The following is a 22,254-nucleotide window of genomic DNA, read 5'->3' on the forward strand; positions in this document are numbered from 1 at the left end:
GGGTGCTGAAAAGATTCACAAGGACTGGATTGCTTGAGTTACGAGGGAAGACTGGATAGGCTGTGGGACTGTTTTCCCTCGAGTGTAGAAAGCTGAGGGGTGACCTTATAGAGATATACAGTATAAAATCACGAGGAGCAGAGATAAGGTGAATGATTATGGTCCTTTTCCCAAGGCAGGGGAGCCTAAAACTAGAGGACAGAGGTTTAAGGTGAGAGGGGAAGGATTTAAAGGGGACCCAAGGGGCAACATTTTCACACAGAGGGTGGCAGGAGAGGAAGTAGCAGAGGCAGGTACAATTACAGTGTTTAAAAGTCATTTAGACAGGTACATAAGACCATAAGATATAGGAGCAGAATTAGGCCATTCGGCTCATCGAGGCTGCTCTGCCATTCAGTCATGGATAGGAAAGGTTCAGGGGGATGTGGGCCAAACATGGAAAAGGGGACGAGCTCAGATAGCACCTTGTTTGGCGTGAACAAGTTAGGCTAGAGACCCTGATTCAGTGCTGTGTAACTCTATAACTGTAATGGAGATTAAATGATAGTTTAGTTTATAGCTCAAGCTTCACGTTGGTGAGGCAACGCAAATGTAAACTCAGTTCATCTTGTGAGATTTGAGAGCACTAGAGGGAAATGAAGTGGTAGGATTTGTGGTTTGCCTACAACAGGTGAGCTGTTATGAAATTCACTCGGTGTCCTTCTGGGCTCTGAATATAAGATATTTATTTTGATTTGACAACCGTCTCACGGGGAGAACAGAATCTGGGATTCTTAATATAGTCGGCCATTCAACCCATTGACTCTGCTGTGGCGAAGTGCTGTTTGATCACAGTCCCCTCCATATTCTTTTCCGAATATTGTCCTAACTATATTCTTAAAGCTACACTTGAATTTCTTTCAATGCTGTCTCAGCCAGTGCATTTTAAATCATTACCTCCAAGTACATCTCAAATCTTGACCTTAAACAACAGTTTATCTCTTTTTGGGTCCAGACTGTGACTGCACTTCAGATTATTTAATCGGCTCTGCTGCAGATTATAAAGTACTTCAGTGGCAGCTCAGTGCCATCTGTGATCCCCTGGCAGTCTTTTGAGATCTCCATAATTTGCTTTTGACCTTCTGCTAGCGACAACCTTTTCTCTTCATTTACTCTCTCTCAATCCTAGATCATTTTAAACACTTCCATCTGATCTCTCCACATTCTCTGTTCTAAGGTGAACAACCCCAGATCTCCCGTCTGTCAGCATTCCTAGAACCATGCCTGCAGATACTGTGTAAACCCTCTCCAAAGCCGTCACATGAAAGAAAGCGTTGGAGAGAATTGTTCAGTTGCTTAAATATCTTTGCTCAGTCTCAAATAACAAGGAGTCGGAGTATAGGAAGGAGACAGAGAACTTAGTGACATGATGTCATGACAACAACCTTTCCCTCAATGTCAGCAAAACAAAAGAGCTGGTCATTGACTTCAGGAAGTGGAGCTGTGCACGTGCTCCTGTTTACATCAACAGTGCTGAGGTCGAGAGGGTTGAGAGCTTCAAGTTCTCAGGAGTAAACGTCACCAAAAGCCTGTCCTGGTCCAACCGCGCAGACGCCACGGCCAAGAAAGCTCACCAGCACCCCTACTTCCTTGGGAGGCTAAAGAACTTTGGCACGTCCCCATTCACCCTCACCAATTTTTATCGATGTACCACAGAAAGCATCCTATCCCGATGCATCACGGCTTGGTATGGCAACTGCTCTGCCCAAGACAACAAGAAACTGCAGAGAGTTGTGGACACAGCTCAGCCCATCATGGAAACTAGCCTTCCCTCCATGGACTCTGTCTACACTTCTCACTGCCTCAGTAAAGCAGCCAACATAATTATCGACCCCTCCCAGCCCGGACATTCTCTCTTCTCCCCCCTCCCATGGGGCAGAAGGTACAAAAGCCTGAAAGCACGTACCACCAAGCTCAAGGACAGCTTCTATCCCGCTGTTATAAGACTATTGAATGATAAGGTGGACTCTTGACCTCACAATCTACCTCATAACAGCCTTGCACCTTATTGTCTACCTGCACTGCACTTCCTCTGTAACTGTTACACTTTATTCTGCATTCTGTTATTGTTTTCCCTTGTACTACCTCAATGCACTGTTGTAATGAAATGAACTGCATGAATGGCATGCAAAACAACACGTGACAATAATAAACCAATTTAGTGGTTAATTTTTGCAGTCATTTCCTGCAATCCTGCCATTGTTTGTCCATCTTCAGCAACTATTTTTTTTAACCTTAATCACTTGACATCTAACAAAGAACACTGTGAACATTGGCTGGAAGACTGGTAGCAGTGTGAGCAACCACCTTTGGGCTCACTACAATACACAGCGCTTCTAGTTTGAGAGATACTTCCAGAGAGGCCAAGTTACATTACGTTCATGCAGACACATGCCCTGCATTCTTGTGAATATGTGGACCAAATCTTTTGAGGTTGGCCTGAATCTGTGGTTCCTATAATTTTGTTTCCTTTTCTCTGTTTCCCTCCCAGTAATTTTGACTGAAGGCACTGACACTGGCCGGGTCAGTAAAATGGCCAGTTTTTGTATGCGTGTCCTCAATATGGGAGTAGGCATTGCAGCTCGGCCTCATCTCTGCAGAGATTGTCAATGACATCATGGGGAACGGTGGAATGGCTGTTGTTACTTGAGTATTCCATGGACCTGGAAACATGAATTTGAATCTCACCTCACCAGCTGCGGAACTTAAATTTAATAAATCTTGAATTAAAAAGCTTGTGAGATTAATTGTGAATATGAAACTAAGATTGTTTTAAAATTACCACCAGGTTTTCTGTTCTTCAAGGGAAGGAAATTTGCCGTCCTTGCGTCTTTGTGACTTCAGATTGTGGTCAGCTCTTAATTGCCTCCGTGGTTCAGGATGAGCAACCTTAATGTCGACATCCAACAAATTAATTAAAACCATCTCAATAAAACAGTCAGCAGTGGCAGGCCGCACCCTTTCTTGTTTTGTTTCTGCTCTATCCACTTCCTTCACTTCACTTCTGGCCCCGACTACTCTAGTTGGCTGCCCACTGCAGTGCTGAGGGAGTGCAGCACTGTTGGAGGTGCCATCTTTCAGGGGTGCTGTTAAACTGCTGTCTCAAGTGGACAATAAAGGTCCTATCTTGGTTCTTTTAGATCAGGGGTGTGGGCCTTGGATGAGGAAAATTATAGGAAGGTATTGGTTTATTATTGTCAGTTGTACCGAGATCCAGTGGAAAGCTTTTGATTTGCATGCTGTCCATACAGTTCATGTCATACATATTTACATTGAGGTAGTAAAAAGAAAACAGAAGGCAGAATATAGTGCTGCAGTTACAGAGCAAGTGCAGTGCAGGTAGACTAACAAAGTGCAAGGGCTACAATGAGGTAGATTGGGAGATCAAGAATTCATCTTTTAGCGTAAGAGAGGTTCATTCAAGAGTCTGCTAACAGTGGGATAGAAGCTGTCCTTGAGTCTGGTGGTTCGTGCTTTCGGTCTTGTATCTGCTGGCTGTTTTATCTTAGGATCACAGTGTGGAGTGGGATTCTTGCATCAGGACATAACTATTATCTTGGTCTGATACAGTCAAGAGGGCAATTACTCTCATTTATTGGGATATTTGCATGAAGATGAAAGAAAGATTGCACTTATCTAGCATCTTTTACTTTCCTTTCAAAGTGTACCTAAGCACTTTAATTGCTCCTGATTTTTTTCTGAAGCATGCTGCTCTTCTTCTTAATGCTGTGGGGCATTTTACTAGCCCTCGGGGCACTCAGTTAAATGCCTCATTCAAGAGGTGGCTCCTCCAGCTCTCTCTTGTTACTACTTTGGAGTGTCAACCTCATTTGTCACTGGAGTGGCCAGATTCTGCTCTAATCAGTTTGTAGATGACGCCACTGTAGTGGGCCAAATCTCAAATAATGATGAGTCAGGGTACAGGAAGACGATAGAGCGCCTCAGTACATGTGATGATAATAAACCAATTTACTGTTTCCAGAATTCCCAAGTCTCTGGACTGGGAATTGAATGCACAGCATCTGACCTCCTCAAATAACATGTAGGGTCTATGGAGAGCAGTGGGCTTATTTCACTGAGTTGCTTCTGATTTACGAAACTGTGACCAACTTGCGTTGGGTAAAGGTGATGAGGGATGGGGAAACCAAGCACATATTGTAGTCGAGCCACCAGACAGGCTTGAATGACTCAACAACCTTCTGTTTCTGAATGTCCATTCTACTGTGGGAAAACAGGAGCAACTTGTGTGGACTTTGCTGTTATTTTAAACGTGGCGGTAAGTATTTGTATGTTTCACTTCACCTGGTTAATTTCAAAAGTATGGTATTAAGATGGACAATTATTTAAGCCAATGGTGTCTGATGTTTGCTGTTTGGTTGAATCACACTTGCTTGGGCTTAGCTGAATAAATTCTACTAATTTTTTTTACATAAAGGGTCAGGTTAGATGTATCCAGGGATTCTTGAAGAAATAAAGGATGGAATCACAGAAAATGTGGCATAGTTGTTCAAGGTAGAGGAGCAAAAATAATCTCTAACACTGTACATGACCTCAGGATGTCATAGAGTCATACAGCACAGAAACAGGCCCTTCAGCCCAACCAGTCCATGCTGACCAAGATGCCCATCTAAGCTAGTCCAATTTGCTTGCATTTGACCTGTATCCTTCTCAACCTTTCCTATTCACGTACCTGTCTAAGTGTCTTTTAAATGTTGTTTCTGTATCTGCCTCAACCACTTCCTCTAGCAGCTCATTCATTTACATACCACCCCCGGGTGGAAAAAGTTGTCCCTTGTCCCTGCACTGGACTGCCAGTCAAGCATAGTGTATCTCTGGAATGGGACATGCAAACTTCCAACAGTCAACAGATACTTGCGGATATCGGGTAAAGCTAGTTAGATTAACAGTACAGTTACATTGTGCTGGAAATAATTATTTATTTTTCAGGATCTGGGTGTTGCTGACAAGCCCAGTGCCTATTGTCCTTGAGCTGATTTGCTTGCTTGGTCTTTTCTGAACAGAGAACAGTACAACACAGGAACAGGCCCTTCAGCCCATAATGTCTGTGTCGAACATGATGCCAAATTAAACTAAATCTTTTCTGCCTGCACATGATCCATATCCCTCCATCCCCTGCATATTCATGTGCCTGTCTAAAAGCCTCTTAAACACCTCTATCGTATGTGCTTCCACCACTACCCCTGGCAGCACGTTCCAGGCACCCACCTCTCTCTCTGTTTTAAAAAGAAAATACTGAAGGCCTTTTAAAAGTCAACCACATTGGTGGGTGTGGAGTCATGTACTGATCAGGTGAGATGAGAACAGATTTACTCCCCTGAGGGACATTAGTGAATGTGTGGGGTTTTTGCAACAATCCAATGGCTTTGTAGTCACCATAATTCAGTTGTTTTCTTTTTTAATTCCCATCTGCCACGGGTGGACTTGACCTCTGGCTCTTTAGTCCAGGTCTCTGGAATACTAGTCCAGTAATGGACTAGTATTCCTGGGTGGGCACAGTAGTGTAGTGGTTAGCGTAACGCTATTACAGTGCCAGCGACCCAGGTTCAATTCCGGCCAGTGTCTGCAAGGAGTTTGTATGTTCTCCCCGTGTCTGCGTGGGTTTCCTCCGGGTGCTCCGGTTTCCTCCCACATTCCAAAGACGTACGGGTTAGGAAGTTGTGGGCATGCTATGTTGGCGTCGGAAACGTGGCGACACTTGCGGGCTGCTCCCAGAAATACTCTACGCAAAAGATGCATTTCACTGTGTGTTTCGATGTACACGTGACTAACAAAGGTATATTATCTATCTTATCTTAATTTAACCACTGTGCCATGATAAAGGAGAAAAATCATTAATGCTCCATCCTGAGGGATAAAATTTAGACTTGGGTGTTTCTGAAAATTATTGGATTGTGTGGTCTGTATTTTGAACAGTTTTACATACCAACATTGAGGGCCAAAGGGCTTGTTCCTGTGTTCTAACATGAACCAAGAACTATAGGAGGCCACTTGGCCCCTCGGGCCTATTCTGCCATTCAATAAGATCACACTGATCTGATTATAACCTCCGCTTCACCATTCTTATCAATCCGTTTACTCCCCAGCTTATGAAGAATCTGACTACCTCTGTTTTGAAAATATTCAAAGACTCTGCTTCCCTTTGAGGAAGAGAGCTCTGAAGTCTCTCAACCCACTGAGAGGGGGAAGAGTATTACCTCATCCTTGTCTTACATGTGTGATCCCTTAACTTTAAACAGAGAGCCCCAGTGCTAGGTCCTCACAACATCCATCTTGACCATACCCCTCAGGATAGATTTGTGCAGCTTCCTTCCTTAGCACCTTTATCCAAGACTTTCACGAACTCCTCGTATTTCTGGTTGGGATTTTTATCACTGAAGTTGGCCATTTTCTCATCCAATGGACCCTCTGCACTTGAAATGCTTTGGAAGCTTGAAGGAATAAGACCTTGTATTCAACAGTCTGGCCTTTGCAAAGACTGGCATGAAATCAGGAAGAAAACATTTGGATTGGCAACTTGTCATTGAAGTGTTCAATGTAAATCTGTTTTTAGGTAGCAGTGAGGCAGTTTATTCAGTGTTCCAGCTCTCAATAAAGTTGGATACCTGGAATAGGGAAACCAGAAATCACATATGCAGACAGAATCAAAGTATAACCCAAGGGATTATAGTTTTGTCCCTTTTTTCCCTCTTTGTTCCTCATTTTGTAGTCACACATGATTCTCCTCCGTGGATCCAGGGCTCTGAGCGAATACCCATGTTTTTTTTTCTGAGGAGATTAAGCAAAATCCAATTCCTGAATCTCGGTGCATGCTTCAATTCTTTCTGACCATAATGAGATTGCTGTGCTGGGAGAGTTGGTTTTAATGTAGAAGGCAGATTGAAATTGAAATGCTTCAATTCCCATAGTGTGTGTGGTTATGAATGTTTTATGATATGTGTTAAATAGGTAAAGACGGCTAGTCGTATAACTGTGCTTATTTCCTCTAAGTATTAATAAGCTTATTGAGTTCCCTCTCCCCCCCCCCATATATTTACAAAGCCTTGCGATTTGTTACCAAATTTTTTTTTAATGATTTGGTAAAGATTTTGGAGAAGCTTTGATCAGTGACCTATTGAAATGCAAGGTGACACAGATACTGGAAATCCAAAATAAACACAAATACTGGAAGCACTCGGCGGGTCAGACAGCTAATATTGTAGATCGAAGAGCTCTCAACAGAATGATTCGTCAGTTCTGACGAAGGAGCTTTGACCTGAAGTGTTAAGGTTGTTTCTGTCTCATAGAACATAGAACAGCACAGCACAATACAGGCCCTTCGGCCCACAATGTTGTGCCGACCTTTAAACCTCACCTAAGACTATCTAACCCCTTCCTCCCACATAGCCCTCTATTTTAAATTCCTCCATATGCTTATCTAGTCACCTCTTGAATTTGACCAACGTACCTGCCTCCACCACCACCCCAGGCAGCACATTCCGTGCCCCAACCACTTTCTGGATAAAAAACCTCCTCCTGATATCTCCCTTGAACTTCCCACCCATTACTTTAAAGCCCTGCCCTCTTGTATTGAGCACTGGTGCCCTGGGAAAGACGCGCTGGCTCTCCACAGATGCTGCCTGACCTGGTGACACAGAGACACAGAGGCACAGCAGCGAGTGCAACTGCGTCACGATTCCAGCAGCTTGGCTGTGATTGTGACCTGCACTGCTAGCTGTGTGGAGTTTGCACGTTCTCCCTGTGACCGTGTGGGTTTCCCCCGTGCTCCAGTTTCCTCCCACATTCAAAGACGTGTGAATTGTTCAATAACTGGCCATTGTAACTTCTAGTGTGGGTGGGTGACAGTAGAATCGCCGGTGAGCAGTTTTAAGATACGACTGTTAGATATAGGAGCAGAATCAGGCCATTCAGCCCATCAAGTCTGCTCCACCATTCAATCACAGCTGATTTTTTTTCTCCCTCCTCCACTTTGTAACCCTTACCAATCAAGAACCTATCAATCTATGCTCTAAATACACCCAATAAATTGGCCTCCACAGCCCTCCGTGGCAGCAAATTCTACAGATTCACCACCCTGTCTGAAGAAATTGCTCCTCATCTCAGTTCTAAGAAGACATCCCTTTATTCTGAGGCTGTGCCCTCGGATCCTAGACTCTCCTACTAATGGAATCATCCTCTCCGCGTCCACTCTATCCAGGCCTTTCAACATCCGGTAGGTTTCAATGAGATCCTCCCTCATCCTTCTGAACTCCATCGAGTACAAGTCCAGAGACATAAAACGCTCTTCATACGTTAACCCTTTCATTCCCTGGATCATTCTTGTGAACCTCCTCTTGACCCTCTCCAGGGCCAGCACATCCTTCCTTAGATATGGTTGGATCCGGTTATTTTCAAATCTGCAGGTTCTTTCAGGAGCCCAAGAATGAGTTGAAAACAACTTGGTGCTTCACAAAGTTTTATTAGAAAAGTTTAAAACAAAGAAGCAGTCACAGAGCACGTGGCACTAGCTTTACTACTGGGAGATGAACCGAGACAAAGGAACTAAAGATGAGCAAGGGCCAGGGGGGGAAGAGAGCAGGAGAGAGATTAACAAAAAATGATGCCTTTTGTACCTGAGATAAGGGGTACTCCTTAGCTAACAATAGTCCAATCAGAAAACCTATTAGATAGGTGGAGGAGCAGGAAGTGTTGAAGAAACAAAAAGGTTGCAGAGAGACTTGGACAGTTTAGGAGAGTGGGCAAAAAAAATGGCAGATGAAATACAATGTTGAAAAATGTGCGTTTGTACACTTTGGAAGAAGAAATAAACGGGCAGATTATTATCTAGTTGGGGAGAAAATTCAAAATTTGGAAGTGCAAAGGGACTTGGGGGTCCTCATGCAGGATACCCTAAAGGTTAACCTCCAAGTTGGTTCGGCGGTAAAGAAATGTTGGCACTCATTTCAAGAGGAATAGTGTATAAAAGTAAGGATGTGTTGATGAGGCTCTAGTGGTGAGACCTCATTTGGAGTACTGTGTGCAGTTTTGGGCCCCTTATCTTAGAAAGGATGTACTGATGTTGGAGAGAGTTCAGAGAAGATTTACGAAGATGATTCCCGGAATGAAAGGGCTTACATACGAGGAGTGTTTGTCGGCTCTTGGACTGTATTCATTGGCGTACAGAAGAATGAGAGGGGACCTCATAGAAACATTTCGAATGTTGAAAGGACTGGACAGAGTAGATGTGGCTAAGTTGTTTCCCTTGTTGGATGAGTCCAGGACAAGAGGGCACAGACTTAGAATTAGAGGGGACCCATTTAGAACAGAGATGCGGAGAAATTTCTTTCGCCAGAGGGTTGTGGATTTATGGAATTCGTTGCCACGTATAGCTGTGGAGGCCCGATCATTGGGGGTGTTTAAGGCGGAGATTGATAGGTATCTAATTAGTCAGGGTATCGATGGATATGGGGAAAAGGCCAGGAATTGGGGCTAGATGGGAGAATAGTTTAGCTCATGGTGAAGTGGCGGAGCAGACTCGATGGGCCGAATGGCCTACTTCTGTGCCTTTGTCTTGTGATACCTGTGGCAAAACCAACCAATGAGAAAACACATATTCACCTGATGGACGAACCAATAAGCTAGGAAGGCCATTCCTTGTGCAGCCACTTGAGGTGTATTAAACATTATACATGCTGAAAAAACTACTTAAAACAGTTGAATCCAACAATATGGAGCCCAAAATTGCTCGCAATATTCCAAATGTGGTCTGACCAACGGCTTATAAAGCCTCAGCAGTACGTCATTGCTTTTATATTCTAGTGCTCTCAAAATGAATGCTAACATTGTATTTGCCTTCCTTACTACCGATTCAACCTGCAAGTTAACCTTAAGGGAATCCTGAACTAGGACTCCCAAGTCCCTTTGCATCTCCGATTTCTGAATTCTTTCCCCAATTAGAAAATAGTCGACACCTTTATTCTTCCCACCAATGTGCATAACCCCACACTTCCTTTCACTCTATTCCATCTGCCATTTCTTTGCCCGCTCTCCCAACCTGTCCAAGTTCTTCTGCAGACTCCCTGCCTCTGCGACACTACCTGTCCATCCACCTATTTTGATGGGAATGTGGTAGGGAATAGGTGACAGTGAAATGAACGGGCTTGATCGATTATTCTGAGAGATAGGGTGGACTTGTTGGGTCTGATGGTGGCCTTCTGTGTCATGTGGAATACGGGTGAACCCTGCATTTTTGGGGGGTTGTGTTCCCAGAAAACCGTCTGTATTGCGGTTTTCCGGAATGCAAAGCCATGTCATCTTTATATGTGTCGAAAAATGCCAGTTGAAAATAAAAATTGTTACACAAGTTCCCTGAGAACAAATTTCATTCCGTATCTCAGATTTTTGGGTGGTGATTTGTGAATTCCATAAGGGCGAATTTCTATTTCCAGAACAGCTGTAATGTGGGATTCGGCTTATGGAATATGGCCTGACTGTTTCCAACATTTTGTTTTGCAACGTGTGTGGGAGAAACTTGTTTCAGCAGAGCAATTAACATCCGGGATTCTGCTTATGAGGATGGTGAAGGCGATCAGTCAGAGCCTTTGAAAGGGAATTGGACAAGTCCTTGGTGAAAGAATGAGGGTGGAGAGTGATAGAATTGCTTTGCTAGCTGCTAGCAGCTCGTAGCAGGTGGGCTTAATGGTAAACTTCTATACCATAACTAACATAACTGCAGCATTTACAAGGATGTTGCCAGGACTCAACGGCCTGAGCTACAGGGAGAAGTTAGGCAGGCAAGGACTTTATTCCTTGGAGTGTAGGAGACTGATATTTACACTTGAGTATAAAATCATAAAGGATAAGGTGAATGCACACAATCTTTTTTCCAGGGAAAAAGAATTAAAAACTAGAGGGCATAGGTTTAAATCCTTCCCCTCTCACCTTAAAAGGGACCTGAGGGGCAACTTCTTCACACAGCGGGTGGTGGGTATATGGAATGAGCTGCCAGAAGAAATGGTTGAGGCAGGTACAATAACATTTAAGAAACATTTGAATATGTACATGGATGGGAAGGGTTTAGAGGGGTATGGGCCAAATGCGGGCAAATAGGACTAGCTTAGATGGGCATCTTGGTTAGCATGGACGAGTTGGGCCGAAGGGCCTGTTTCTGTGCTGTGTTACCACATAACACTTTTTCAATGGGAACTGAGTTTTGGGACACCCCCTTCACCAGAGAGAGGAGTTATTGCTGAGAATTCAATATCGATCCCAGGTGCTGGTCCCTTCCAGGTCTCTGTGTAAACATGAAAAGAAGAGTTTTTAACCCATTGAACCAAAAAAAAACAAAAAACCTGTCCCTTTTAGAATGGGAGCCAGCCAACTGCTCTGCCCCTCTCTATCAATTATTTATGAATAACTGCATCAGCTGCTCGTTGAAGATACTATAGTGAGCAATCTGTTTGATGAGGAGCAAGAGATAAACGGGCAGTGTATTTATGGCCTTGCAGTGTTGCCAGAAGTTAAATGGCACAGATCTACCAAGTGCATTTTGTGTTCTGTGCCAAAAGTAAATTGATTTTGTATATAAAAAATTACAGCTTGTTTCTCTGCCTGGTACAGTGTGGCCTGTTCTACGTTTCTGACGGAATAAGTCTCAAATGACTTGTTTGTGCCAGTTATGTTTTCAAACTATGAGGGATTTTACAGTTTCTGTTTTCTGTATTTCAGTATAAAAATTTCCTATAACATTGAAATGTCTAATCTTGAATATCTTGCAAATTCCATCTTTGATGGAACAAACCTGCCTTTGTTACCAATTCTTCCCCCCACCACTCTTTTTATATATGTAAAGGTTGGTCTCGGGCAGTGGAACCCAATACCGGCCAGTGTGAGATGTGGGCAGCTGGTGTTATGTTGCCCTTTTAAGACGAGCACTGAGCGATCTCTGCCCCAGAATTCTCCAACCGTTTTCGGTCCTTGCCAACTTACTTGAGGTGCTAAAAAAAACAAGATGCTGCAGGAACTCGGAGACACGAGAGACTGCAGATGCTGAAAATTCTGCCTCCTGCCCTCTTCCTTTCCAGTCCTGATGAAGGGTCTTGGCCCGAAATGTCGACTGTTCATTTCCCCCTACAGACACTGCCTGACCTGCTGAGTTCCTCCAGCATTTCGTGTGTTGCTAGAGTAACTCAGCGGGTCAGGCAGCATCTGTGGGGGGAAATGGACAGTCTATGTTTCAAGTTGAAATCCTTCATCTGGACCCAAGGTATTAGTTGCTTGAGGTACTAGTGACTGGCAGGTTATCAGCCCATTTGTTGACCCCTTGATTACTATCCTTCCTTTCCGTATTCTAGGTACCAATGCAACCAGTTGATCCATTCCTACTGCACTCTTGACTTCATGCCTCTGTAACTGGGTCCATAACATTTGCTGTTCAATGTAGTCAGCACTTTGTTTCCCACTTTAGCGAATTTAACACAGAAATCTCGGCTGTCACATCCGGTACAGTACTGAGGGTACGGTGAACCATTTGAGCTACATTTACGAAAACAGTGCATTCCTGGGAACTGTTTTGTTTGACTAAATTTTGTAAATAAAAAAGGCTATTATAAGACTATTGAATGGCCCCCTAGTATGATAAGATGGACTCTTGACCTCACAATCTACCTCATTATGGCCTTGCACCTTATTGTCTGCTTGCACTGCACTTCCTCTGAAACACCTTATACTGCACTCTGTTATTGTTTTCCCTTGTACTACCTCAATGTACTGATGTGGTGAAAATGTTCTGTATGGATGACATGCAAAGCAAAGTTTTTCACTGTACCTCGGTACATGTGACAATAATAAACCAATTTCTAATTTCAATTTTGGTACAGTGTATTGCTCTGGACAGAGTGTGGTGTGCTACTCATTATAACAAAAAATAGATTAATAAACTGAAAATGTGTATCCCTGAAAATCAGTGGTGTCATAACAAAAAATTTGTAAGCTAAATGTTCATAAATCAAGGAGCGTCTGTGCCATCCTTCAGATGAAATGTTAAATCAAGGCTCAAGTAAAAGGGGCCCACAGCTGGCATGTTCTCCCTGGTGTTTTCCCAACATGAATTCCTCACTCACCTTCACTGGATCTCATCATCTGGCCTTTATAAGATTGTAGGAGCTTGCTGTGTGTGAATTGGTTACCACATTTCCTACATTATAGCATAGACTGTAGTTCAAAAACTACTTTGTTGGCTGTGAAGTATTTTGTTCTTCATTCATTCATGGATGTGGGCATCACTGGAAGGTCAGCAGCTGAGGGAAGACCTGATGGAAGGTTATAAAATTAGGAGAGGCATGGATCAGGTAGACGGTCAGAATCTTTTTCCCAGGGTAGAAATATCAAATACGAGAGGGCATAGCTTTAAGGTGAGAGAGAGAAAGTTTAAAGGGGATTTACACAGAGCAGTGGGTGCCTGGAACGGGCTGCCAGGGGTGGTGGAAGCAGATACAATAGTGGTGTTCAAGCAGCTTTTAGACAGGCACATGAATATGGAGGGTATGGATCATGTGCAGGCAGAAAGGATTAATTTGGCATCGTGTTCGGCACAGACGTGGTAGGCCGAAGGGCCTGTCCTGTGCTGTACTGTTCCATTTATTGTCCATCCCTAATTGCCCCTTGGACTGACTTGTTAAGCTATTTCAAAATGTTATCCAGATAACCAAGGGACTGGAGTCATGTTTAGATGAGTAAGCATGGCAGATTCCCTTAGCTGAGGGACTTGGGTGAACCTTTATTGATACCAGTTATTTTAGTTCAGTTCTTGAATTACTTAGATTTAAATCCCCTACTTTCACGCTGCGATTTGAACTGCTGTGTTCAGTTCGACAACCAGCCTCTGTAACTTATCCCAGTGTATTAGAAAAGCAGATAATAGAAACTTGAAGGGTCTTCTAGAATGCAGTGAAGATAGAATGAACTCTGATTTAATCAGCCCTTAATGAATCCCATTTGTCACAAACCAGCAACAAAAGAAACACACTGAGCATGATTCAGTGTTAAAAACTATTTTATTAATCACTACTTATGATAATACGTAAAATAAAAGTTAAAAAAAAAATGTTAGTATGTTAGAATTCAAGAATGTTAAACCTCGAACGTTAACCCCAAAACTAAACTTTTTGTGTGTGTGTGTGTGACAAAGTCTAAAACTCCCAGTTCCGGAATGGTTCTTAAAGTTCAGTTCCGCAAGCCATAAGGTGAAACATGAGCAAGGGCTTCTTCAACAACCACCGTTGTCTGAAGATAAGATGTAGATGTAGAAAAACATAGAGAGAGTACATACGAAATCCAAATGTTCCACGATGGAACCCAAACGACACTTCTAGAATGCAGTGAAGATAGAATGAACTCTGATTTAATCAGCCCTTAATGAACCCCATTGTACATGGAGTAACTGGAAGTTTTCAATTCAGGTTTGACTTTCGTTTAGTTGAAGCAAATGCAAAACATTTTTCCTGAAACTATGGGCTTGTGAATATTATTGGGGAGTTGAGAGGAAATGATTTTACTCTCCCTTTATTCTTCCCTGTTGTTATTGTTGAATTTCATTTACTTATCATTTTGTTTCTGCTTTCAGGTCATTTCAGTTGGGACAAATACCTTAAGGAGACAGGAGCTGTTGCTGCCCCTTCCTATTGCTTTAAGCAGGTGAAATAGGCTTTTATTGTATTACAGTGTGTTGTAACCATTTGTGTAGACCTGGGGTTGTCTGCAGTGTTCACACGCACTGGATATCGCCATGTATTACCTCTAACAATGTATACTGTTAATTATTAAAATGAGAGATACAAGCCATAACTAATATCTGGTTTGCTAGCTGGTTATGTTTAAAAGGGTGCTTATCCAATATTACACTCTAATTTTTCAAATTGTGCAACAACTTGTCCCCATCCCTTCCAGCCTTTATTTTCCTGCAATGAAAGTTGGTTCATGATTGAGCAAAATGTTTCGGGCATAAATGAGGGAATAGTTCTGTTTCCTATATTAAAAAAAAGAAAATGAGCAGAGAAAATAGAATGTAAGAGGTGACTATTGGGGCTAGGGAGCAGGGAGAACGTGAAATTGGTGATCTCAGATTGGGAGCAGGATTGGTGAGTGTGTAGACATCATTGAAGACAAGCAGTATGAGTAGATCTTGTGGCCATCAACATCTGTTGCAAGTATATTTTTCCATATTAAAGACTGAAGCTGTGCACACTACTGCAGATATAGTACATTTGGAATGGAACTTTTGTGCTCCCTTGTCCTTGCAATAAAGGCAGTATTCGAATCACCTTCCTAATTTCTTGCTGTACCTACAAGCTAACTGACTGTATTAATTTGCAAGCACACCCTCATCCCTTGTACACCAGCATTCTGCAGTCAGTTTCCACTGAAGCAATACTGTGCATTTCCAGTCTTCCTCTCAAGAGAGGGAATCTCACATTATTTTCCATCTGCCATATTTTGCCCACTCACAACCATCTGTCCTCCTTTGCAGACTCTTGGTGCCTTCGCCAACTATCCTTGTATCTTTACCCTGAACGTGTTCAGTTACTGAACATCCACTGCCCTCGGAGTAAAGACACATTGGATCTCAATTATGAATTACTGACCCTTTATCCTGAGACTATGTGTACTGCTGGAAGCAATACAGAACAGAGATCCCTGTCCACAATCTCCCCTGAGACTGTAAATTACACTTATCCGCTTCCATTTCTGGTTTCAATCACCTCCAGAGTTTAAAATGGCTTCACTATTGGTTGTGCCTGCAGCTGCCAAGGCTCTCAGCTCTAGAAATTCCCTCATTAAATCTCTCTGACACTCTTTACACCTTTAAGGTGTGCCTGAAAACCTAACACCTTGACCAAGCCTGCGGAACAGATTTTGTTCTGTCGACTCCTCTCAGGATATTGTGTGATATCTCTTATTCTGCCCAATCCTGCAACAAGTACAGGTAGGTCCTACTCTGTATTTCCATCAGTCCACACATCAGTCTAATGAAATCCTTGGGGATGGAGATCAAAACTGCACGTTGCCTTCATCAAAGGTCTGAATGATTGAAACAAGACTTCCCTACTCTTGTACTCCAAATTAAGGGCAATATATGCTAAATTCAAAATATAATCTCTTGTTCTGATCCCCTTATGTGGAAGGGGATAGTTCACCACTTATGGCTGTGTTGGAAGACCACAGTTCACCCTGTTACCATCTGGTCAAGAGAGCAGTTTTAACTCTTCAGGGACACTACCGCTTCCACAATGCAAAAGCATCAATCGATATAACCAGTGCATGTTGTCTCAAGTGTCTTTTTTCTATTTTCTTGCCCTCTTATGAGGCAGTATGTGTGTTTTATGGGGTATCACAGTAGCTTGTGAGCTACGTATGGACCAGTGAACAGCAAGTTACTTCAATGATTATGAAATAAAAGCAAAGTTGGAACTACTCAGCAGGTCAGGTGAAATCTGTGGAAAGAGAAGCGGAGGTAATGCTTAGGGTCTGTGTCAATATGTCATGGCTCTGTTGAAAGGTTATCAGCCCAGGAAGATGGCATAGTGGCACAGCTGGTAGTGCTACTTCCTTACAGGGCCAGTGCCCCTAGTTCGATCCTGACCTCGGGTGCTGTCTGTGTGGAGTTTGCATGTTCTCATTATGACCACGTGGGATTCCTCCGGACACTCTGGTGCCCCCACCCCTGCCCCCCCAACGTCCCAAAGACTTGTGGGTCAGTAGGTTAATTGGCCATTGTAAATTACCCCTAGTGTATAGATGAGTGGTGGAGTTTGGGGAAAGCTGATGGGAGTGTGTGGAGAATAGGGAGGAAAAAAGACACTTAAATAAGTACGTGGATAGGAAAAGCTTAGAGGGATATGGGCGAAATGCCGGCAAATGGGACCAGCTTAGGTGGGCACCTTGGTCGGCATGGACGAGTTGGGCCGAAGGGCCTGTTCCCTTGCTGTATTACTCCACGACTCTGGTTGATATGAAAAATTAGTTGGGGATTGGGATTTCTTTGTGAGCTGGCATGGATTCAGTGGGTTTAATGGCTTCCTATGTTGGTGGAAAGAAATATGGATGGCTACTTATTGACATTGGGTTGGAGTGGCAAAGAACTGGCACAAAATGTGATATTGGTCAATGAAGCAGATCTTCGAGTGGGTTTCAAAGGCAGACAGAGAAATGGACAGACTGAGTGGGGGAAGTCCAGAGCTGAAAGGTTTGGCGGTTGCAAATAATAGAGTGAATCGTTGAAAGATACAACAGGAAAACAGGCCCTTCAGCCTATCAAGACTGTACCAACCATCATACACCCATTTACATTGATCCTACCCCAACCCATTTTATTCTCCCCACATTCCCATCAACTGCCCCCAGATTCTACCCCTCACATATACACTGGGGCCAATTTATGGTGGCAAATCAATTTACCAATCTGTGTGTCTCTGGGACATGCGAGGAAACTGGAGCACTTGGGGGGAATTGCAGACAGTCACAGGGAGAGCGTGCAAACTCCACACAGACAACCCCCGAGGTCAGGATCGAACCCGGGTCAAGGGAAATGTAAATCAGCAGCTCTACCTGCTGAACCAGAGTGCTGGAATGTGGGGAGAGTAAAATGGGATTATTGTAAATGGCTGCTTCATGGTCAGGGTGGACTTTGGGTAAAGGGCCTCTTTCCGTGCTGTGTGATACCAATTCTGCAAGCACTTTCTCCTCCACCTTGAACAGTCTGTGTCCTGTTTATTTGCTCTCTGGCTTTTGTTGATTCCTTTCAGAGCTGTGTATGTGTCATGTGTGTCTTGCAGCCAGATTTGCCATGTGAATAAATTCATTGCTTTGCAGTAAGGAATCAGCAAGCAAAGGCATTGAGTTGTAGAGTCACACCATGACCCTTTGGCCCACCATGTTGATGGTCAGTATGGATAGGGTGGGCCGAAGGGCCTGCTTCTATGACTCTGGCTGAATGCCTTTGCTTTCTGCTTCCTTACTCTAACATAAAGTCAAAGTCAAGTTTATTGTCATATGCACAAATCCATGTGTGCATGGGTACAATGAAAAACTTGCAGCAGCATCACAGGCACATAGCATCAGATAAGCAGCATTCACAAAAAAAAACAAATTAAACTGAATTATACACAATTTTTACAAGAAAGAACACAATTAGAACAAAAAAAAAGTCCATTGTAGTGCAGAGTGGTCATAGTGTTGCTGTACTGAGGTAGTGATTAGGGTTGTGCAGGTTGGTTCAAGAACCGAATGGTTGAAGGGAAATAGTTGTTCTTGAACCCGGTGGTGTGGGACTTCAGGCTTCTGTACCTCCTGCCCGATGGTAGCTGCAAGAAGATGACATGGCCCGGATGGTGGGAATCTTTGATGATAAATGTTGCCTTCTTGAGGCAGCGCCTCCGATGGTGGGGAGGGATGTGCTGTGATGTATTGGGCCGCGTCCACTACTGTTTGCAGCTTCTCACCTTACTGCATATTCGAATTGCCGTACTGGACCATGATGCAACCAGTCAGGATACTTTCAACAGAATATCTGTAGAAGTTTCTGCAGCATCTGCAGAATTTCTTGTGTCTCTGTATCTGTAGAAGTTTGTCAGAGCATTTGGTGACGAGCCGAACCTCCTTAACCTCCTAAGAAAGTAAAGACGCTGGCGCGCCTTCCTTGTGAATGCATCTATGTGCTATTCCCAGGACAGTTCGTCCCATATGTTGACGCCCAGGAACTTAAAGCTGCTAACCCCCTCCACTGCCGATCTCCCAATGTAGACTGGCGCACGTTCGCCCTCGTTCTGCTTCCTGAAGTCAACAGTCAGATCTTTAGTTGTAGTGACAAAAATAAATGAATGGACTTTGCCAGTCAGGGACAGGAAGCTGAGCCCTGCTAACTTGTCCTGCATTTAAAACGTGTGTGTTCTGCAGAAAAACCTGGAGTTTAAGCTCTTTGAATCCTGCCGTTTCAGAGTTTAGTTGAGAACCCCAGCAACCCATGTACCTTTGAACTTTACACACTCAGGCAAAACACCATAATCAAAGTAGGTGCATTTGAAGGAATTTAACTGTGGAGAACTTGGTTTGTTAATCTATTTCACCAAGACACATCAGTAATGGGCAGTGGGCTTTGTGTTTTATCACCGGGTCTGTGCCTGTAGGATGTTATGGAAAATCAAACAAATGCAGATGCTGGAAACCCGAAAGAAAAGCAGAAAATGTTGGAAACCCTCAGCAGGTCAGGCAGCATCTGTGGAGAGAGAAACAGGATTAATGTTTCAGGTCAAAAACCCTTCATTAGAACTGGGAAAGTAAGAAAACAGATACGATAGCAACACTTCAGAGGCATTTAGACAGGCAGAGAATGAAGGGGTGCAGATCGGCTGCAGGTAGATAGGATTAGTTAGATTGGCATGAAGTTTGGCGCACACTTGGTGGGCTGAAGGGTTTTAGGTAAGGCGATCGGGTTTAAATTGCGACTCAGTCTCTGCAACTTGAAACTAACAAAAAGATCTTGGCTGACACTGTACTGTTGGATGAACCATTGCGTGTACACCTCCACTCTTGGGTTGATGTTAATGGTGCTGACATACTTATGAGGTTGGGGGTCATCCCCCAGTGTTCTTTGAAACATTTATGCTTCTAGTCCACATCACTAAAAGCTGATTGTTGGTTCATTATCACTTTGCAGCTTGTGGCAGCTTGCTGTGCATAAATTGTCTGCTGCACATCCAATATTACAATAGTGACTACACTGCAGGAGGAACTTCATTGATGTAAAGCCAACTTTGGAACATCTTGAGGTTCTGAAAGGTGCTGTAAAAAAATGCAAGCCTTTATCTTTGGTTTCCTCCAAGCTAATTTTTATGGGAGTTTCTGGCTGGCAGCGTCCATGGGAAGGGGTGTTTCCCTTCCTGTTATCCATCTTCTTTTATTTGCCTGCTCACCATTGCACAGGTTCGGCAGCCATTTCCCACCTCCCAAAATAAAACCTTCCACCGTTGTCATAAGGGTTCTGGCAGAGTCTAAATGGGTTGAATAGGCTAACCATCCAATGAACAATAATTTTCTTCAAAGACTGTGAACAAGCAGGAAATGGAGGGATATAGACCATGTGCAGGCAGATGTGTAGTTTAAATTGCCATCATGGTCAGCACAGACATTGTGGGCTGAAGGGCCTGTTCCTGTACTGTTCCATGTTTTGTTAATAAGGAACATTTGTGGTTTTATTTTCCAGCTGACAGTGATTTTATTGGATGCTGGGTTTTATTTTGAGAAAGCTATTGTTTGTGGAGTCAGTGGAGTCCCAGTACTTTGCTGGGTCTTATTCAGCTGCCACGCGTTAGACAAATGAGCTGCTTCCCTCTGTAAGTTGAATATTGAACAGGAACGTCGCTATTTGTTTCTCTGCTGACTCCCTTGAGCTGAGCAAAGCAAATGTGCAACAAGTTGGCCAAGTGCCAAACCAGCAAAAGAAGATCTGGTTCCTGCAGGTCAGTCTGATTGCCCTGCCTGAAAGAGGCAAATCCATTGGTTGAAGGATTAAAGCGCACTTGCTGGTATTTCAAAACTCATTATGGTTTGGCAGTGACCCAAGAAGAATAGGATCACAACACAAGCACATCTATATTTCTAACCCTTTTAAATGCAACAGAAAAGAATTCTTTTGCTGAAATGCTTTCCCATTTATTGACTGTGTTCAAGAAAGAAAAATCAAACAGTCTTCTTGTGAGATTACATCTTCAAACTCCATAAACCAAGAAGAAAATGAATAAAACATGGAGTAAATTAGGAAAATGTAGGTTGATGAAGATGCCACATAAAGATAAGGCCTTTGGCAGAAGTCCAAGATCTGGCGGTTAATTTTGAAGTGCTTTTATGGAATCTAGAATGTGGAAGCTGGTTCTGTGGCTCAGTTGGTCTCTGCTGGTATAAACAGAAAATGCTAGACATACTCAGCAGGTCAGGCAGCATCTGTGGGCTTTGGAAGGGAGTTAAGGCCATTGACCTTGAACCTTAATTCTTTCCACAGATGCTGTCTGACCTGGCAAGAACTCCAGTATTTTCTGCTTTATTTCAGATTGTCAGCATCTGCAGCCTTTAGCTTCGGGTCTGCACCATTGTCTGTACTCCAGAGCAGCTTTATTCCCGCAATGATCTCCAGGCGGGATACTTAAGGCACAGCGTTTATTGTCCATCCCTAATTGGCTCCGAGATGGTATTGGTGAGCTGCCATCTGGGGTATTTCCACCAACACGTCTACATGGTTCCTTTAAATCCTATCGCACTGTAGACTCTTCTCCGCCCTCTGGGTCACAAAGAACATCCTTTAGTTTAGACCTTTTGAATATGGGCACAAGATACAATTCCTTCATGTTCCACTTCAGACCACTTAGTGGCCCAGCTTTTCTTTTTATAGAAAATTTTATATGTTTTTGATTTTTGAATTAAAACTTAATTATTTTTAAAAGGCAAAAATCAGAATTTAAGGCGCCTGTTCTGCAGCTGACCTGGAAGATGTCCAAACATTCATGGATCCAAAATGTGAAAGGACTCAATTTCTGGATTGTCTTTCACTGCTACGTGTCTGTGCCGATGTGGGAAATTTGGCAGCCACGATGTGCACAGCAAGCTCCCACACCTATCATGTGAACATGGCTGAATCGTTATTGTTGAGGGACCAGGGTATTGCCCAGTGTCCCAACAATAACTCCCCGCTTTTGTCTAAAATAGTGCTAATGGGATCTTTATATCCACCTGAAAGAGCAGTTGAGGTTCAGTTTGAAGGATGGTACCTCTGCCAGTTCATTTTTCCTCATTACTACATTGGAGAGTCATAGAGTAATACAGCATGGGAACAGGCCCTTCAGCCCAACTCGTCCATGCCGACAATGGTGCTCGTCCCAAGTTAATCCCTTTGCCTGCGTTTGGCCCAGATCCCTCTAAACCTCTCCATCCATGTACTTATCCAAATGTCTTTTAAATGTCATTTTACCTGTCTCAACCTCATTCTATATATGCACCGCCCTCTGTGCGAAAAAGTTGCCCCTCAGGTTCCTTCTAAATCCTTCACCTCTCACCTTAAACTTATGCCCTCTTTTAGTTCCCCTTCCCTGGGAAAAGTACTATATGCATTCACCCTATCTATACCCCTCATGATTTTATACACCTCTATTAGGTCACCATTTAATCTCCTAC

The 22,254-nt window shown here is 43.3% G+C and overlaps 1 protein-coding gene across 7 annotated transcripts in view; it reads left to right on the plus strand.

Annotated features, from left to right (window-relative positions):
* LOC127581693 (polycomb protein SCMH1-like) overlaps positions 1-22,254 on the plus strand; it is a 215,827-nt gene that overhangs the window by 64,243 nt on the left and 129,330 nt on the right. For 6 of the 7 annotated variants that reach the window (XR_007957991.1, XM_052036325.1, XM_052036330.1 and 3 more), the window contains one exon: positions 14,660-14,730. The exons of the other annotated variant lie outside the window; for it this stretch is intronic. Coding sequence is in view for 4 of the 6 variants with exons in the window: in XM_052036325.1 (XP_051892285.1) it covers positions 14,660-14,730 (71 nt within the window). In the remaining 2 variants the exon portion in view is untranslated. The remainder of the gene's footprint in view (positions 1-14,659; positions 14,731-22,254) is intronic. 7 annotated transcript variants of the gene reach the window in all.

This window comes from Pristis pectinata, chromosome 22, assembly GCF_009764475.1.
Source record: "Pristis pectinata isolate sPriPec2 chromosome 22, sPriPec2.1.pri, whole genome shotgun sequence".
Classification (NCBI taxonomy): domain Eukaryota; kingdom Metazoa; phylum Chordata; class Chondrichthyes; order Rhinopristiformes; family Pristidae; genus Pristis; species Pristis pectinata.